Below are 19,063 nucleotides of genomic sequence, written 5' to 3'. Positions count from 1 at the left end.
GCCCTCCCCCGCCCCGCAGCCCCGGCCAGGGGCTCCGGGGGCAGCTCGTGCGGGGCAGGAGCTCCCCCAACTGAGCCCGGCCCATGCCCGAGGCAAGCACCGGATGCAGCCCGCCAGGCCATTCTGTGCAGCCCACGTGGACCCGAAAAATTGTAGGAAATTAATATTAATCGGCCCTTAGGTGCCTGTCATGCAGCTCCTTGACGTCTTCCCGAAACTCAGTAAGCGGCCCTCTGCCCAAAATAACTGCCCAGCCCAAGAGGCTCATTTGCTAGAAGCCTGGCTCCGAGCATGAGCTTTGTTACTGCCCCGGGGGGGGGATGACCCGGGGCCGATGGAGGCCCCAAGCTGGAAGGTGCGGAGTCGGACGAAGGCAAACACTCGGCTGGGCTGCGCTGTAGTGTGGGGCCCTTCAAACCTGGCAGCTGTTTCGGGTGCCGTGAATGTGCAGGGGAGGCTGTGCCCCTGCTACGTAACTGTCTACCCCAGGACACAGCACAGCCCAAGAACACGGGGCGTCCGCCTGCCCTGGTAGCCCCTCTACTGGCTCCTGGCTGGGCTGCGCTGGTTGTTTGCTGCAGGTTTTGGTAGCAGGAGCCGCCTTGTTCCACCGAGCAGCAGAAAAGACAGGCCCTGCCCAGGCAGGGAGGAGAGAAGAAAGCCCACCCGTGCGGTGAAGCCCACCACAGCAGCCAACAGGACATGTAGAGGCCGTGCTCCAGGGGGTCAAATCAGTGGAGTGTGGCTCCATGGCCCATGCCATTGTCCCTAGGCCCAGAGGCGAGGGGGTCCTAGCTGCCCCAGGGCTCCCTTGTAGTGGGCTCAGTGCATGGTATCCCCAGAGGGTCAAGGGGCCAGGAGGGGCTGCCCCCATTTCCTATGCAACTGATTTCCCTCTGGCATTTGCCTAGCAGCTGGTGCTCAGGGGTGATTGCAGTTAGCAGATGAAGAGGATTTGGAACCGTAGCCCACTTAGATCTGTCCCGAAACACCCGGCACTGGACGAGGGGTTTTTTGGCGTGGTTTTGGTGCATAGTGGCAGAAAACCCCTGATGTTCAAGGTGCAAAACAACATTCCACTGTTGAACCAGGGGTTCAGATGCCCAGGGGAGCCAGCCTCCCCTCCAAAGCCTGCTTGCAGACAGCTAGTCATAGGCACCAGGGACTCACTGAGGAGCAAAGAGCCCAGGGCTCCAGCCCAGCTGGGGCATAAACCCACCATCTTTGCCCCCAAAGGGTAGCACCCTTACCACCAGAGTACTAGCGAAGACAGAGAATGCTTCCTGCCATGGGCCCCTTGAGAGGCAGCGGCCAGGCCCCCTCCACTGAAAGAGGAAGGCGCCTCTCCACAAAACAAGGAGGCCCAGACCAGAACCCAAGCACCCACACTGAGAGGCCTGGCACTGTGCACCACAGGACCCAGCTGACTTAGGCCCGCAATCCTGGGCCCCTTGACTCCTTCCATGCGGACAAGCACTGGCTCCACTGCAAGGGGAGCCCCAGGAAGGCCGTGGCTGCCTGCCTCATTGCCTGGTGGCCCAGGCCCCCCTGCATTCAGGCAGGGCCCATGGGTTTGACTCTGCACAGGGCCAGCGTCCTCTGGGTCTGGCTTTCACTCTTGCTTTGCCCAGCTGCTGTGGGCCAAGGAGACTCGTTCAGGCTGCCTGTGCTCGAGTCTGGAGACGTCAGGCTCGGGACTGGGAGGTCTGTCTTTGTTTCCGGGCAAGGGACCTGCCTGGAAAAGCGAAGCCCCACGGCACATCCCCCTGGGCAGCAAGGACCAATCTTCTTCAGCTGCTCAGCAGGGACCACTGCGGGGTCCCAGCTCCTGAGAAACCCCAGCTAAGGGGGTGCAGAGAAGAGGGGCTCGGAGGCCTCCAGCCACAAGGGAATCCAGCCCCAGCCCGCGCTTCCCAGCTCCGTGTCCTGGCCCCCCGGTTCTCGGGGAGAACTGGGGCTGGGGGGCAGCAGCAGCCTCAGGCTGCCCTCGGGGAGGTGGACAGCTGTGTCCTGCAGAGCATGGATACGTGGGGACACCGGGAAGGCCGGCCACCTGCCCAAATACCCTCCCCAGGGCCTGGCTCAGACCAAGGTCCAACTGCAGAGCTGCCTCTGGGGCGCCAAAAGGCAAAGGGCCACAAGCCAGGCGGCCAGCAGTCAAAAGCTGGACCAGCACCCCAGGGCTGCTGTCCTCGTAGATCGCTCACCACCCGAGCGATCTGCTGCTGCGCGAAGGCGCAGGAGCTGTGCAAGGGGCAGGCCAGCAGCCGGTGCAGCCCTTGCTGCAGGACATCCTCCCCTGTCCTGCGTTGGGAGGCAGAGCCTTGCTCTGGCTGTAGGGGGACCTCTGAGCCCGGGGTCCGCTGCTCCCACTTGGGGCTGCACAGAAGCTCCTCTGTCTCTCCTGGAAGGATCCCCTGCCCTGTGCTGGCTCAGGACCACACATGGCCGCAGGCTGAAGGCAGACCTGCCTGCAGCATGATCATTTCCAGCTTGGAAAAGCCTTGGCTGTGGCCTCGCGGTCAGAGCACAATGCTGGAAGTGAGCAACATGGCAGTTCAAACCCACTGTGGGGAGGGTGGTGTCATAGCCTATTCTCATACAAGTGCAGAGCAAACTTCCCTCCTTTAGAATGATGGAGCCATTTTCTGAATGGCAATCTATATCCCCATGAAGAAAGACAGATTAAACTAACTTTAGCAAGACTTGAACCTCTAGTTCCTGCCAAATAATATATTTGAAGATTTCATGCATACCACACCAGAATAGGGCCAAATATTCATTCACTGAAAGATACTCTGTACACATCTTTGTTTACCTCCTTTTTAGATGGAAGATTTAAAAAAAAAAAAAATTTGAGTCTAAGAACAATTGCAGCAGTGCATACGTATCATCATTCTTGGGCTCATTTGACACAATTTCCACTGATGCTGAAGCTCAGAGCTGGAGAAAGCAAGCCAACACTGATATAAACATTTTGAAAGATGATTTTCTCTCTCTACAAGCTTGGGAATGGACTGAAGCCTGATAGTCTCTCTCTGCTTCTTTCTTTTATAGTGTATGGAAAAGAGGGTGGTTGAACAAGCCTCTGCTGAATGGAAATACAAAGCTGCAATACACTAACTTGGAACATACTTCTTTGCTGAGACTGCATGCTACCTTTGAATGGGAACTTAAAAACTTTCGAATCCAACAGTAAGTATATTTAACAGGTAATGTAACCTGTTCCATCAAGCTAGGGGCTGTTCAGCAGCTGCCTAAAGCCAATGTTTTTCTTGCTTTGGCCCCACTTCAGCAAAGTGCATGGGTATGTTCTTAACTATAGATGTTAACTACAAAAACTCATCTGTTTGGACTGAAGCACATGCCTGAGCACTTTGCTGGATGGAGCAATGGAAAGCTGCCACTTAGCACCACAAAGTTTACATGGAGTCCAAGCTGTTCAGAGACCAGTTTATGTTCAAGAGCATTTCATGAAGCTTTGGCATCAGTAAGAGGCTGTTTTGATCCAGCTGCCCACCCCAAAAGCATGAACAGACGCTTCAAAGGAAGGACCTAAATTGCAAAGTGGTTTCCTGTAGTAGAAAGAGCTGAATCAGCACCCCAAAACTGAAGAGCGTGCATGTCCAGAGCCTGGGACGCATTTCAGAACCACAAAGTTCCAAATTATATTTCTAAATGCACATTCATCTGTAAGTGCCCACAACTAATAGTGCAAATCTGGTAGCTTCAAATAGAAATGGCCTTTCCCTCTAATTTAGAGCTTGCTCTACTAGTGTGGCCCTTGAGACTAGACGCTAACCATCATACTTATTCCTTGCCTTCCCTCCCCATGATCAACGAGCATTATAAATATTTCAACACTGGGAGAAAACTCATGCACGGAAACCAAAGCTTGTTTCAGGTGACAGAAGGGCTTGTATCTGAAGTTGGGGCTGGAACTCAGGAGTTCTCACCTCTGTGCCAGAAACTCCTTTAATTCAACAAAAGCTACAGGTGGCTAGCACTTTTTGAAAGCCAAGATGAACTTCGCATTCTTCCTTGGTATTCATTAAAAGCTACTAGCATTGTTAGGGTTAAAATAATTGACCTAAAGACTCTTGTAAAGGTGTTGCTATCCCGTCTCCCATATTCTTTAACCTCTGATTTCTGAACACCCAGGCAAAGTGATGCCACTCCTACTGCTCAACAGCACAAGCAACTTCTAAACTGCCCGCACTGACTCTTGTTCTTCAGAAACCATTTAGAGATTGCAAGAAGCTTCTCTTACTTGTCATCTTATCTTCTGGTCAACTCGCCGCCGCATCTACTGTAGTAGAAAGTTCCATACAATCCTAGGAATCAAAAGTGAAGCGACGACAAGACTGACATCTGCTTTCTGGGTAGGTGCAGAGGCCAATTTCACACATTTTAAATGAGTCTTCACAGTCCAATAGCGCCACCTGCTCTGAACATCAGCCACTTTATACATCCACTCCTTCAAGTTTGTACGTCTGAATTAAGGGACACATTTAGTTCCCCAGTTAGGCAACTCAAACGGCTCGTTATGAATTTGAGTGCTTGCCGGCAGCAGCCTGCTTTTCATGGTAGAAATGTTGCTGGCAAGGTTTCAGCTCATTTTCCAGCAACTCCCCTCTAAGTATTTCCACACAGGTGGTGCCTGGCATACTTGGGAACCAACATTTGCTTTGAATCCATTTCTTTCTCTGTTAAAGACTTTAGCGCTCAGCCTTTCCCACTTAGTACTCAATGAAAGATACAACCATGCAGCAGCACTTGGGGGCACACTAAAGATGTCTTAGTAAGCTCATCCAATTCCTAGGAGGCAAGCACATTCCTATATATTACGTTCCATGATTCAGGATCAAACTCGGTACGTTTTCCAAGAATGAGAACAGTTTCTCTCCTCCTGAATCCTGCATGTACAGTCACCATTTTGGACTTCTCTTCTAGTACTATTTTGTTATTAGGACATAAGTTAGATGCTCAGCTCATCCTAAACAGTTTCACTAAGTATTTTTAGTGTTGGCTCCACATGGGTCTGAAGTCCTGCATCTTTTACTGACGTGAGCAGACTGTGCCTCTCATCTGGCCTCTGGCGTGGAAGCTTAGGCACCGTGTAAGCCATTACAAAATGCTGGATGGAGATGAAAGAGAAAAGAATATTATTGAAAAATGTCATCCAGCTCAGAGTGGTCTGATCATTTAAAAAAACAACCAAAAAAAATCCCCAGTCAGAGCATGGAATTGGGACCCAGTCATTCTCAAGTAATTCTTGACATCCTCTGTAGCTTTATGTTCACCACTGCTTGCTCAAGTACAGAGAATGGACTTGTTTAACGTTTAGAAAGCACTTTCTGCAGATGAAGAGACACTGTAAGCACACACAATACATTAATCAAAGGGTGCACACATTGCCCTACCCCCATGCAGCCCATGTGCTTCCAGGGATTTTGTTTCAAACATAACTGGCTACAAGAAAGACTCTTCTGCATTCCTGCTTATGCTGTGTACAATCAAGCTGCAGCTTAAACCCCACCTTTCTACTGTGCCAGCTTCACGTTTTTCCTGGATATTTCTGTCTTCTCTTAATTGGCTGACAGGCATAACTTTCTTTTCGATTTCCTGATTTAGAAGAATCTTTAGCACCAGTTCCCTTCCCAAATTCCTTCTGAGGAGGTTAACACAATCATATCGAGCAGGCCTGAGCAAACGGTTCTGGCTCTGGGCTCTGAGTGGGAGAGGCCGCTGAGGTGTCATGGAGCTATGATTCCTTTGAACAAAACCTGCCCCTTACGTAAGGAACATTATGTTCTCTTTTCCACAGAAGACGCCATTGTGCCAACTACAGCTGTGGGGTCTGCATGAGAAAGGAACAAAAATAGCCCAAGTAACCAAGGAGCGTGCAGTTGAGAGCGTGCGCCCTATTGTTTGTGGCTCTGACACTATGTGATGGAACAAGGAACGTGGACGTGGCTACCCTGTTCCAGGACAGCCTCCCCATTGAGGTAAGTACTGGCTCATGAGTAAGACGCCATACTTGATGGGTTCAACACAGTCAGTTTTTCCATAATTAAATATAAACTATGAGGTAGGGCAAGGGGTAATACATCAATGGAATGCGCTTCTCTTTTCAAGTCTGACAAATAAGGTGATGGCTTTAGCCATTACATATCTTCCATTAAAAAAGCGGGGATTTCAAGGAGAGCTATGGGCGGGGGGAGGAGTAACCTGATTATTTGTACTTTGCCCATACTAACACAGCTAAATCAACATGTACTATAGGTTGCCTTCTCCAAGCCCCACTGCTACATACATTCTTGGGTAGAACATTATGATGCTCTATTTTTTTATAGCAGTATTCCTATTTAAGACCCATCTAAAGGCATTGTCCTCCACTTGCAGTGCACATACTGAGAGTTTTCATCACGGTACGTTACAACCATCGAAGCAGGACAAGTTCATAGTTATTTACCAATAGGTACTATTAGGTGGTGCATTTTTGTCCTGGTCTATGTAGTAGCAGTGACTTACACGAATGTGTGGTTCTTTTTCAGTCTAACACTAAGTAATTCAGATTTTTAGTTTCTGTAAGTACTTCCTGCTCCCAAACTCAGCCTTTTTAAAGCACCTGCTGTCTCACTATTTAGCTGCTACACAAAGGTATAAATGCCAGTCTAAACTACCATAGCAGATAACTTTCTTCATGTGGGCAGACTACTCTTTTTCCTTCCTTCCCCATTTTCAAGTTACTTAAGAGGAATGCTTTTGGCATGTTCTCTCCACTGGTTTCACTAACTGCCATCATTTCACTTTGATTTTAAGTGAAACTACCCATAATCTTAATACAGCTATATCTCAGCGCCTTACATACTGACATCTGGAGGTCCGTCTGTTCTTATATAACTAACTGTCTCCTCATTTATCAGTGACAAAAATAAACCAGAAGCTTCTCTCTAGGAACCTTATAAACAGCCAACTCCCTGTTCCAGACTGCAGCTGTGCAAGGAGATGAGTCTTCCTCTGGAAGCTGGTTTCACATGGTGGCTTAGATTTTCCCATCTTTGTATCTAGCACCATTTGAAATCAGTGTTCTAGGGGCAAGAATTACAGCGTGGGAAGAGATCGAAGAAGCAGCTGCTTACTTCTCGACTGGGGTCTACTCCTTAAAAGTTGCTTTGGCCTGAAAGAAATAATTTAATTCCAACTGTTAACAACAGGCAGTGTTAGGCACCGACACAGGTCACCATTTACAGTATGTGTTGCTGGGGCTGTAGCAGGGAAAGACTTTACTGGATTTTTTTTCCCTAATAGAACTGATGCACACTAACTGTCTGGACTAAAGGCATAAAGCAGCACAACTGCAAGCAGAACACTGAAGACACAGGGCCTCAGCACATTCTTGTTAAACAGCTAGTAAGAGCATAGCTGACAATCTATTCCTAAAGCCAAGCTATGGCAAAGATCTGTTTTTTAAATAGACCAACAGAAGTCCTGGGGCGTTTGTGGCCTTACTTTCAGAAGTGATAAATATGTCCAGTTCCTACAGACTTCATTATGGAGCTACAGGTACTTGGCACTTCTGAAAATCCCACTCCTTTCTTACCAGTGGCGGGAGGACAAAATCTGCCAAGAAAAATATGTTGATGTACATGGATGGCATCTAATCACGAGAATTTTAAAGTACTACCAATTTCCAATAGACCATATTAAAATAAGGTCAATCTTTCCCCATCAACCCAAATCACTGAAGATGAATTTTAAGTTAGGCTTGCTCCTTCAAACCCGCTATTTCTTTTCAACTTCTGTCATATATGCAGAGGGACAAGCATTGTCCAGAAGCAGCATCTACCGGTACAACATGGTCTTCCTCAAAGAATACAGGGCTGTTCGCTACAGGAGGAACCTCTGAATTGGAGAAAAGTCTCTTACACAGGCTGACCGATTTCTCTTGGTGTTCAGAGTCTTAGTGTTTGTCTAGCACCATTTGAAATCGGTTATGATGTAGGGGGAAAAGCAACAGTAATTGGAACTTCACTTTTCCCCCCGTGCACAATTCCTACGCGATGACCACAGTGGCTCCAGAATACTACCAGAAAGCGTATTACCGGTACCTTGCTACATAAATACACAGGTATTTACAAATGAACGCCTTTGTGTTAGTTGTATGCGGCTGTTCAATATGCTGTGTAAAGTGAAAGGCATGGAGCAGACGTTTCCCCTTGGAAAGATGCTTAAGGTATTTGAAATGCATCATCTAAAAAGATTTAGCTCAAACTCTTGAATTTCAGGGAGGTGCAGGGATGTGCGAGAGAGAACACATATGTGTATGTATGCAGAAGTGCCTCCCTTCCTGACTGTTAGCAAGCAGACAAGTGGCCCTTTGATTCTGCAAGCTTACAAACTATGTCACCTACTCTGAGCTACTATTTTCAATAAAAATTTGTACTGCATTGTATTGGCCTCTGCCTCAAAGACATGTCCTTTTCTGTTGATTACCGAACTGCTGCAAACGGGTTTCCTCCTCTCACTCGCCAGGTGCAGTTTGCATCTTCCTGTTCTGAAAGCACAAGACAAGTGCAAACACCTGACTATTTTGGTATCTCACTCTTACATTCCTGAACATAATTCCTTTAGCGAGCATGTTCTCTCAAGACAGACAATTCGGAAGAATTACACCAAAACATTTAGATCAGGGGTGTCAAACTCCCTTGGCCCCTCCACCCATACCCCAGCCAGATCAGGACTACAAGGCTCCTCAGAGCCAGGATCCAAACTCACTTCTGGCAGCTCCACCAGCAGCAGTAGGGAACAGCAGGGTCAGTGCAGCTGTCGCTCACCCCTCTGCCACAAGCACACATCCTCCATGGGCGTCTGTGCACCAGAATTTAGTACCCAAAAGCCTTCTGTGCTGGATGCAGGCTGGGTTCTTGACACCCCTGATCCAGATTAGTTACAAAACCAAGTATTACTTCCTGCTAAATCTTGCCGCTAGGTGGAGATGATGTATTATTCACAGTAGACTGACTGTGGTGAGTAATTTAATGTTTCTTTACCACTTTTAAGCCATCATGAAATGCTAAGGTTTTCTAGATTACACAGGATTCTCAAGAGCTGGAGGAGACCTCTATGACTCTCCTCTTAAACACAGCATATACAGACTCATAAATGCTACTGCTGGGCAACTCATTTATATCACTGTCTAATTAAACCATGCCTGTATAAAGAGAAAGGAAGTAGATGAACATTCATTACACTTTCTAGCTGAATGGCAAATTCAGGAATGAAACGACACTGGAGTCTTCTGTGTATGAATTGTTGTGTTAACAGGGTGATTTAAACAGGGTTCATTTTGTTGCATTAACAGGGCGATTATATACTCCCCACAGCAAAAGGCCAGGCAACCTAAAGGGGGCCATCTGAAGAGCAAAGGCAGGACAATTATGTTCCACTAGAATTAGAAAGTTTTAACCATAATTTTGTGAGTCAGAGCTACCACTAAAATAGCAGCAGCCACTGCTCCTGCCCATCATCCATGGTGCTTTGGCAAATATTGTTAATATGGCAAGATTAGGTCTTGTGACCTGGAAGTCTGACACAAAACAAGCTCCACTGAATAAATGGGTGCATGCAAGGGGGTGTTTCTGCTGCTACAACTCCAGAATCATTTATCTGTAGCATCACTTACTTTCACTACAGCTTTTCAAAATTTATGCAGGGAACTTTTTTCTTGCAGACTCTTAGTTCATCCTCTCCACACATACTACTTTCAACCCAGCTCAAGTTTACACAAACTATAGGCCAATGTGCTAACAGTACTGGTTGGGCTGAATTAGGATTACCAAATAGTCTGGGCTTCAATATGTCAATTTAGTACTTCAATGTTATCACTTCAGGGTAGATCAACCAATTTGAATTTACAATCATCCTTCAAGCAGATTAGAAAGCAAACGATAAACCTCCTCCATCAGTCCATGCTGTGTTAGCACGCGCCAGATGCATCTACCTTGCCATTTTCCCCAAGAGATCATAATTAATAGCATCAGCCCAGCTCACTTTTGAACTTTGAGTTTGCAGCCAGTATTTTATTTATTAAATTTATATGCCACCCACCCAAAAAAAAGGGCTTAGGGTGGCTTACAATGAAAGACAGTATAACCAAACCAAACAGCTCTTCGTAAAAAAAAAAAAAGGTGCGGGGGGAAGCTGAGCGAACTGTAATTTGCAACTGAAGTGACAAAGACAATAATAACCTTATTATGATCTAATGAGATCAGGATTTCTTCTTATACAAGTTTCAAAAAGGCCCTTTGAGGGTTCCCAGGAGCTTAGGAACAGGCCAACGTGCAGGCATCCTAACTAGCTGGTTAGAGTAAGCATGATCAACTAATACAATATCAATGGCATTATTCTCTTGTTCACTTTCTTCTTTCAAAATCATTTGCCAAATATTCGAGTGAGGAGGGCCTAAATGCAAGTGATGCAATTTTCAGAAGGACTGCCAAACCCTCAACTCTCACTGAAGTCAATGGGACACTGCTCAAGCACCTTTAAAGACACCATAACTCTGCTTCAGTGCCCAAATATCAATGGGACTATATCTGCCCAGTTGGGCTTTCAAATTTTGAACCTATCAGTTATACCAAGAATACCACACAATTTCAGAACTTACTTTTTTGAACAGAATGTCTATCGGTCAAGGGACAAATAAAAGGCAAAACACTTGTCACTAATAAAATGTACTTCTCTTTATTAGAAGTCATTACTGGACTTTACATCAGACAGAACATTTAATAAGCCTGTATCTTTTGCATGCGCATTTCAAAAACAATATGGTAAAAGGCACTGAAGGTAGAATCAGGCTATCCAGTGATGATACAGGCATTTACAATATACTCCTCACTAAGGTATCCAGAGACCCAATCAGAGCAAAATTCCTGGAAATTAAACTATTTTGACGAGGCCTTGACCCTGCAAAGAATCTGGACAGACTCACTGTGGAAGTCTCTGCAGGGTCAGGGCCTCAGTATGGAGAAGAAGAAATAAGACAAATTAGGACTTTAGATATTCACTTTAAGAATAGCTCAAAGCCTTGCATAATTTTGCACACAGCACATTTTAAATGACATTAAATCATACTGCACATCTATAAAGCGAGTGCTAAGACACTATATACATCCGTATCAAAAGCACAACCAGCATTTACATTGATAAACAAGGCTTCAACCACCTAAGTTGAAATGACCACCTTCTATGCCAAAAAAAGGTCAGTCCCTGGCTGAACTGTCTATGTAGACTGCCATAATTTACATACAACATTGGCAATGAAATTTAAACATTTCAAGTCACAGATACTAGCTTCCTTTCAAGCCCATGTCTACAGACAACTTGTCTGTGAGGCTGCGGGGACCTCACATTGAACTATACACATCAAGGACCAATTTCCAATGCAAGAAAGCCCAATCCAATAATTCTTTGACCTCCGTCAGCTGAGTAACTTTGGTTGATCTTTTATTTAACTTTTTTTTTTAAACATGAAATGAGTGTTTCTCTGCACAGCTGTTTAGCATTTCCCCATTAACATACCCATTTAACAACACTGTAAGTCTACCCTGGAGACATGGCAGTCTGCATACAAAAACACAGGAGGTCCAAGCGACAGAATTTTAGAAGTTAGTTAGAACATTGGATTATTTCATAATCCCGCCAGTCTAATAATCCTGGTTTATGGTGCAGTTACTAGCATCTACATACCAGCGCACCACTTAAGTGCTTTTTATCGGTTTACCATAAACTAAAACCTGAACAAGGAGATTCCCGACAGGGACCTCTCTCTGGTTCTTGGCAGCCTACAAGAAAACTTCCGCAATAGAGAAGGAGTGAGAATGGTAAAACAACTCCAAAGTCAATCCACAATATCTTCAAAAGCAGGAAAATAAATAATTTAGTTTTCAAGCAAAATATACATTTACCACCAGCAAACTTAAGACAGCAAGTGTGCAAAAATATTCATACAGACAAATAGTGCTGCTTTCTTCAGAAAGAATAATTAACAGAAATCAAGTGCTTTAAAAGAACAACATCTAAATGTCAAAATCTTTGTAGTGGCTCAGGAGCCATATTAAGGCCCTACCAAGTCATCTTTCCTTTTACAGTCTCTTCTGTAAGGACAGCAAGACAGAAAAGGCAGCAGCTGTCTCGTACTAACACAAACTTCCTTGCTGACTAGAGAAAGCTACAGGCAAAATTACTAGGAGAGGAAGACAACAGATGGAGCTGAAAGGGACGACATAGGTTTTTGCGTTCCTTAAAATTCATCAATCCAAACAGGAAAGAATAACGAAAAGTAAAGATTCTGCCATGACATCTTCAACTCTGGTGAAAGGAGGGACTAACAATTCTCAGACAAATTCAGGGCAAGTGCAGTCCTTTTTCCATCTCTGAAAGGCTCATTTAACTTCACCCCCCCACAATGATCAATCATGCTTTACAAGCAGTGTATTCAGCAGTGGCTGGAGGGCAGGCAGTTTCCCTATGAACAAAAATAAGTACAGTTAAGAATCAAAAATCTATTTTTCACAAAATCGCATCTGTTTCAATATGTACATGAATGACTTGGAAAAAAACTGCCCTAGTTTTGCTATAAAAAAAAGGAAGTAGTGCAAAATGAGTTACGTTCCTGTTATTTTAGATATAGTAAGTATTTAAACCATAGCTCTCTCTAAAGTGCACCATCAGTAAATAGGTTCATGCTGTTCTGTTTAATAGTTTGGGAACTGATTAATTAGCAAGCACTTGAATACTAGAAGCACATTAGGCAGCACGGATTAATTCAGTTACTGAATAAACTGTGTCATAATAGTCTTAGAGATGGCAAAAGTGCATAAAATAAACTCTGCTCTCAACTCTGATTAGCTAAGAACCTTAACTGAGCCACTCCCTTACTTTGAAAGACTGTTATAGGCACATGAACACTGCACAGATTAAGTATCACAATCTGTGATAACGGAACTGAGAAAATTTCCTTTTTGACTGTGTAGTCAAGTGTGGTTCAGGTTAGCACCCGAGGATTGACATTTTAGGTACTCCCCCAACTGACTAACAATTGTTTTCATGCATTCCAAAGAGTACAGCAGACTTTCAGACTGCTCAAGAAACAAAAGTTGACTTGCATTTTTTCATTATGTTTCCAGAAAAAAATCGTGAGAACCGAAAGATAGAAAACGTCTCTTTTTTTTCCCCGAAAGGGCCAAGTATGTGTTACTGCTCTAAACGGCTGACTAGGAGGCATTCTTGGAGCTGCATGCTGAGGATTACAAGTTATAATTAAGAAGAAGTTAGCAACGTAGCTGTCACATCTAAGACAGTGGACTGGAGACACGGATTCTTCCTCACAAACACACGACAAGGGCCAGTAAACCCTTCAGCAAGCAGCAGCAAAACTCATCTCCAGACTCAGTTAGAAACATCCTACTAAGTAGCTGTGAACCTTTCCAAGTGGTACACCGACTTGAAAGGGAAACTTTTTAAGCTCCAGGCTGAACAAAACTGCAAAATGCATAAAAGACAGAAAACTATCTACATAATACTTAAACTGTACATGAGTATATCTTACCACCTCTGCGAAAAAAAAGCAGTATCAGATGTTTTCTAATATACCCTTTGCGAAAAGCCCGGAGGGAAAATAATGAAGCAAATCACGAATGACCACCCGGTCTTTTGGCCAAACTTTGGACACAGTATCAGATGTCCGGGAAGAGGTCACTTTCTATCCAGTGTTTGGAATCAAAATCATTCTGGGGATTTAATTTAGGAAACCCAAGTGCAAATGTTGTGGTTTTGAAAGAAGCCAGACCAATAGGACTGTGGACTGAACTCCTTTCACAGCACAATCAGTACAGCATATTAACACTATACTCCTCAGAACAGAGCCGAAGCCAATCCAGAGACAAAAGGGTAGTTCACTCTCCAGTATAATTTGACTATTTGCATATAAGAATAGCAGTGATTTTCACACAAATTGAACTTCAATGCACTTCACACTTTGCATTGCAGTAAACCCATATAAAATAGCTAACAACGGGGTAACAATCAGAAGCCAGCAACGAAGGACTGAATCTGTTCTGAAACTTTACAGACAGCAAGTACAAAACTAGAACTCCTCTGATGTGTTCAGGTGTTTAAAAACGGAAGCTGGTAAAGCTCAATATACTGGAGCACTCGTTCATACCGAAGCAAAGACACTAAGAGACGATCACGGTTTACTCACCTTCTCTGGTTACCCCATTTCTTATAGGCCCCATATCCTGCCAGTGACACCACAAGGGCACCTTGAAGAAAAACAAGACAGTCTGATGTCAGGCTCACCACTGACTTACAGAACAGACCAGTTCCAGACTGTAGCGCTTTGGGGGGGACCCTCGTGACTTTCCCGAGAAGGCCTGTAGCTGTTTAATCACAGACTCACGCAGCTCTTCCTCACAGCTGAATGTTTACTAAAGCCTGCTTTAACAAAACTTTTTCTTGCTCAAAAGTGTCTCCACAATACTAAAATCATCCACCCTGTGGTCGGAGGATGTTGGGTAAACTGAGCAAAGAAGTGTCAGTCCATGAGATAATCTTTTATTTCAGAACCCACATCATTCTAGTTCTTTGTACAATGCAGCACAATACTGTGGAAAAGTGAAAACCTGCCCTGGAATTTAATTTCTCTCACCTATTGATTCCCCCTTCTTCCCCTGCAAAAAGCAGACACCATATTGATACTCTACATGGCTAAGAAAAGCCAAGCAGTTTTTTCTTTTTCAGGAATGCACACACACTTTCCAGATACACATGCATTTCAAAAGCAACATTGCCACGTCACCCTTACAATCACACACTATCAAGTGAAAAGTAGCTATACTCCATAAACAGATTAGAAATAAAACAGGCTTCACCGCATCTCCTATTCAGTTTAAAGGAAATTACTTACCAAAAACAACACTGAGGGTGACGATTAGACCTAAAATAAAAAAAAAAGTAAAGTGAATTAATCATCATAAAAATAACATGCATACCAATTAATTACACAGGCTAGGGGAAATATATATTTATTCTGACGTTATAACCTACAAACTAAATGTTTTTTGCGGATTTAAGAAAAAAAATCAGCTAAGACACATGAAAGTCCTTCACATACACGTCTTGTAGCGAGCCAATTTTCACACAGCTTTTATGGTAACAAAGGAATCAGTAAGCTTAAAATTACTCCTGCCTTTTGACAGATATTGCAACAGCTGCCTTTCACCTCTCAAAATGCCTTTAAAAAAATTTACACGAATGATATTTCAGAACTGGGAATGCGTCCCCCTCCCAGCCCCACCCCAAGCAAAGGAATCTCGGACCCACAGACAGTATTACAGTACCACAAAAAAGGGAGTCATTTGTGTTTGTGTGTGTTGACCGTTGCTTGTTTGGACTTACCTGTACTTAACCCCCCCTTTAACTGACACGATGGAATTCCAGGCTTCCACTGATTTCCACCAACATACTGAATATTAGCTTCCCCGTGTAATGTGTAGCCTGCATCACATTCAATTGTAATGCTCTCTCCAACAGCATATAGTGGCTTTGGTCCATGAATTATTCTTCCATGAGGAATAAGCGGGGCAGTTCCAGTAGGAGCTGAGGCTGTGCTAACTGAGACGGTGTCTGGAAGTGAAAACAGAAAAAGCCACTTCTTTTTTCAGCCTACCACACAAAGAAAACTCAAGTAACCTTACCTGAACTTACAGTTGCAAGCTTGTACAAAACAACCCCAGAAACGGACAACTATGCATGCCATGGGCAACCTCCCAAAAGCAGGTAGGGCATCCATTGACACTAAATGTCAAACTATTATCATCTCCATTTACTTAGCAACTTTGCAATGGCATTTGTGCCCTGAGAGGATCACTGGCCTTTAACTTACACTCCGAGGTACTTTACAGGCACTTTTACGAATACACCAGGAGTACTCTCCCAACAATATTTTAATTTTCATTGACATTGTGCATGTTTAACATGCCTATGTCATCTTACAGGACACAACCGGCAAAATTCCATTTCCAAACCCAAAAGGGTTGACACAGAAAGGTATTTTTCAACTGGCCAGAAATATATCCTCCCCAAAAACGTATAGTTCACATCAGTGTCACAGTGCAGCTCTAAGAGTCATGCAGATTCGCGCCAGTCAACCAATTCATGCCTCAGGTCATCTAGTTGCTGGTTTCAGATAACATAAGGGATTGACTTTGTGATTCAAACAATCTGTGCATGATTCACTGCATCACTGATAAGAAGTTCAATTCCTGTTCATACTTACGTAGACAAACTGGCAATTCAGGATGCCAGGTATTATTCTCTTGGCAGACAATCACATCACTTCCACTCATGACGAAGCCAGGAAGGCATTTCATAATAACTGTGCTTCTATAAATATAGTTAGGTGAATATCCAGTTTCTCTTTTCCCATTTGGAACTGCTGGCTCTGGACACTTGACCACTGAAAGAAAGTATAAAAGAACAGGAAGCTCTGAAACATTTGTAGACAGCACCTTTATTTTACAGCCACCGTGAACAGGGTTTTTATTTTCAGTGAACCAAATTTAAAATTTACTCCTCCAACACATTTCCTAGGACTTAGACCAGGAAAGCAACAGAGGTTTTAAGTGAGCCTTCATAAAGTGTATTATGATGAAGATCATAATACTATAGGCAAGCATATTCTCACATAAAATGTGCCCCCAAATAAGAAATGACTCATTTTTGAAAGGCAGAAGGAAGGAAAAAGGATCTTTCCTTGAAAATACTGGTAAGTAGCTGTAACTGAGTAGCAGCTTCTGCAGCATGCACCCTTCCTTCCTGCCCTCTGGGCTGAAGGGAAAGAGCAAGTGTCCACAGGCAGCAGGTAGGGAGCCCCATTCAGTGCTTGCAGAGTTGCTTTTGCTTTCCCCCAGTAGACAGCACCTACTATTGCCATATTTCCTTGTTTATAATACGCATTCCCATTTCCCACATCTGAATTTGGAAAAAGGTGTCCACATGGAAAATACAGTATTTAGGAAATATGATTGAAATAAGAGCTTCCTTGGGCTTACCATAAGCCCATCAGCACAGGAAAACATTCCATGTAGCCAACAGCATGTCATTTTGTTCCAGGAGAGAAATGTAATACTTACTTTCTTATATCCAAATGGCAATGTCCACTTTCTGTCAGTTCTCCCTGCTCATGCCTAGTGCACTTTTTTATAGCCTATTTATTCCTGTATTTATTGTCTTTGTTGCCCTGTACCCATCCCTTCCTTCCTCCCATCACACTACGCAAGAGCCAAACCTTAGGCTATTCTCACTTCTTTTGTTTCTAGCTTTTTTTCTCCTAAATCCAGCTGTAGCCCAGTCTTTTAGTCCCCCTGCTCCACCATTCTTTTAACCTGTTCAATTTCCAGCCCACAGAGACCTGAGCCAACACAAGGGGTTCATTTGCAACCCCCTTCCCCCAAACACTGTTCTGCCTGTAGCTGTCAGGGTTTCCAGGCTCCTTGCTCCTCAGGCCCCTGGGGAGGGGTGTAAGTACAGCCCATGAAAACCAGCGCTCAGGTATGCCAGGGGCCCAGTGCATCAAGGACATGGTGTGCCCACAGTGCAGCTTTGGGGGTGGGGATAGGATTACCTGTAGCATGTCAGTGGGGAGGGGGGTGAACAGCATGCAGCCCTGTTTTAGCCCATTTCCATGCACTTCACACAATGGTAGTTAGTTTGCTCTCTTAGGATGAAGTCAGGTAGACAGACTGATTCCTTGTCCTTCAGAAGGTGTGTCTCATGCAATTCAACTCATTTCAGTGGTGATGAGCAACTGTTCCTAAGTATACTGGACAGGTGTCCGTTCACCCTGAATGAGGACCAGATGGTTTTTGGCTGGTCCAGCAAAACCACATGATAGGAAAAGAGAAGGAATCCTAAGCTACTTAGAATTGTTTGGTTATGCTTCCTATGTCACCACACTTCTGTTTAAATTCAGGTAACATATAGAGATGCTGGCTACAGTTGGATGACCACTTTCAAAGGATTAATAAAATGGGACTGTGAGTTAACAGAGCTTTTCCATTACTTTTAAGTTTCTGAAAAAGATAATGCACATGGGTTCTTAACGAACAAGACCCTTCCTTTCTTCATTTTTTCCTCTCTCTCATTTCAACAACATTCTGCTACATCTCATTTTCAATTATGTCAGGGGCAGGAGGCTGCGGACCCGGATCCCTGGCCCCATAGCCCTGGCAGCTGGGGGCCCCCTCCAGCAGGGCTTGGGGAGCAGGAGCTGTGAGTAGGGGGTGAGGGGCACCAGCAGGGCCAGGGAGACTGTGGGGGACCTTTCATTTTAATAACAGATTTGGGGGTTATATCAGAGAATTTGTGATTTTTTTTTTTTTTTTTTTTAAACCAGGGAAAACCAGAATCCCTGTTTATCACTAAACTCAAAAGCTTCTCATTCTAGGATGTTTAATACAAAGAATAAACAACATAAAAAATAAAATTAACCACCTTTGCACTGAGGAGCGGGTGCACTCCAAATTCCATTTTTTTGTGCATCAGAAAGACAGTGAATAGTTTCTGCTCCAATAAGTGAGAAAGGGACTGAACCTCCCGGCACATCGTTACACTGGTAAGTTACTGATGTCCCATAGGTATAATCCTCCTGTTCACCAGAGTGCTTCCCGTTTTCTATGTCTGGAGGTGGTAAACATGGAATTCCTGCAAGATATTAAAAGAAAAAAGAAAAACTGTTGTGTAAGAAACCACAGCAAAATTTATAAGGTACAGTATCTATAAGCAACAGTGCAGTCATTCAGGCAAGTTCAAACAATTACAACAGGTTTAACAATTTTTCCTGCAATATTTTTTAAGGTGAATGAACTGCCAACGTATCAGCTATATATGAACTGACATCATTTTAAGAACACCTGTTACACATAGCAACTCCCCTAGATCAACTGACACCTTTGATAAGTTGTCTTAGTTTAGGGGGAAAAAAAAAAAAAAAAAA

General features: G+C 44.2%; 1 protein-coding gene and 1 long non-coding RNA gene across 2 annotated transcripts in view; one reads left to right on the top strand and one right to left on the bottom strand.

Annotated features, from left to right (window-relative positions):
• Positions 1-3,061: 3,061 nt before the first annotated feature.
• LOC109295271 lies at positions 3,062-8,461 on the top strand. Its single transcript, XR_002096707.1, has 4 exons — positions 3,062-3,195; positions 4,237-4,382; positions 5,828-6,008; positions 7,821-8,461. It is a non-coding gene; the product is annotated as an uncharacterized LOC109295271 (long non-coding RNA).
• A 2,265-nt stretch (positions 8,462-10,726) lies between these two features.
• The window catches only part of LOC109295268 (complement component receptor 1-like protein), a 71,191-nt gene continuing 62,854 nt past the window's right edge, over positions 10,727-19,063 (bottom strand). Inside the window, exons 9-14 of the mRNA XM_019514036.1 lie at positions 18,562-18,771; positions 16,346-16,525; positions 15,466-15,693; positions 14,975-15,004; positions 14,270-14,330; positions 10,727-12,532 (exon numbers count right to left, since the gene is read on the bottom strand). Coding sequence (XP_019369581.1) covers positions 12,481-12,532; positions 14,270-14,330; positions 14,975-15,004; positions 15,466-15,693; positions 16,346-16,525; positions 18,562-18,771 — 761 coding nt within the window. The 3' untranslated portion in view covers positions 10,727-12,480. The remainder of the gene's footprint in view (positions 12,533-14,269; positions 14,331-14,974; positions 15,005-15,465; positions 15,694-16,345; positions 16,526-18,561; positions 18,772-19,063) is intronic.

Source organism: Gavialis gangeticus, unplaced genomic scaffold, assembly GCF_001723915.1.
Source record: "Gavialis gangeticus isolate Ggan-Ray unplaced genomic scaffold, GavGan_comp1, whole genome shotgun sequence".
Taxonomy (NCBI): Eukaryota; Metazoa; Chordata; order Crocodylia; family Gavialidae; genus Gavialis; species Gavialis gangeticus.
The sequence above is the reverse complement of the archived record's forward strand: the minus strand, read 5'-3'. Positions and strand labels throughout refer to the sequence as shown.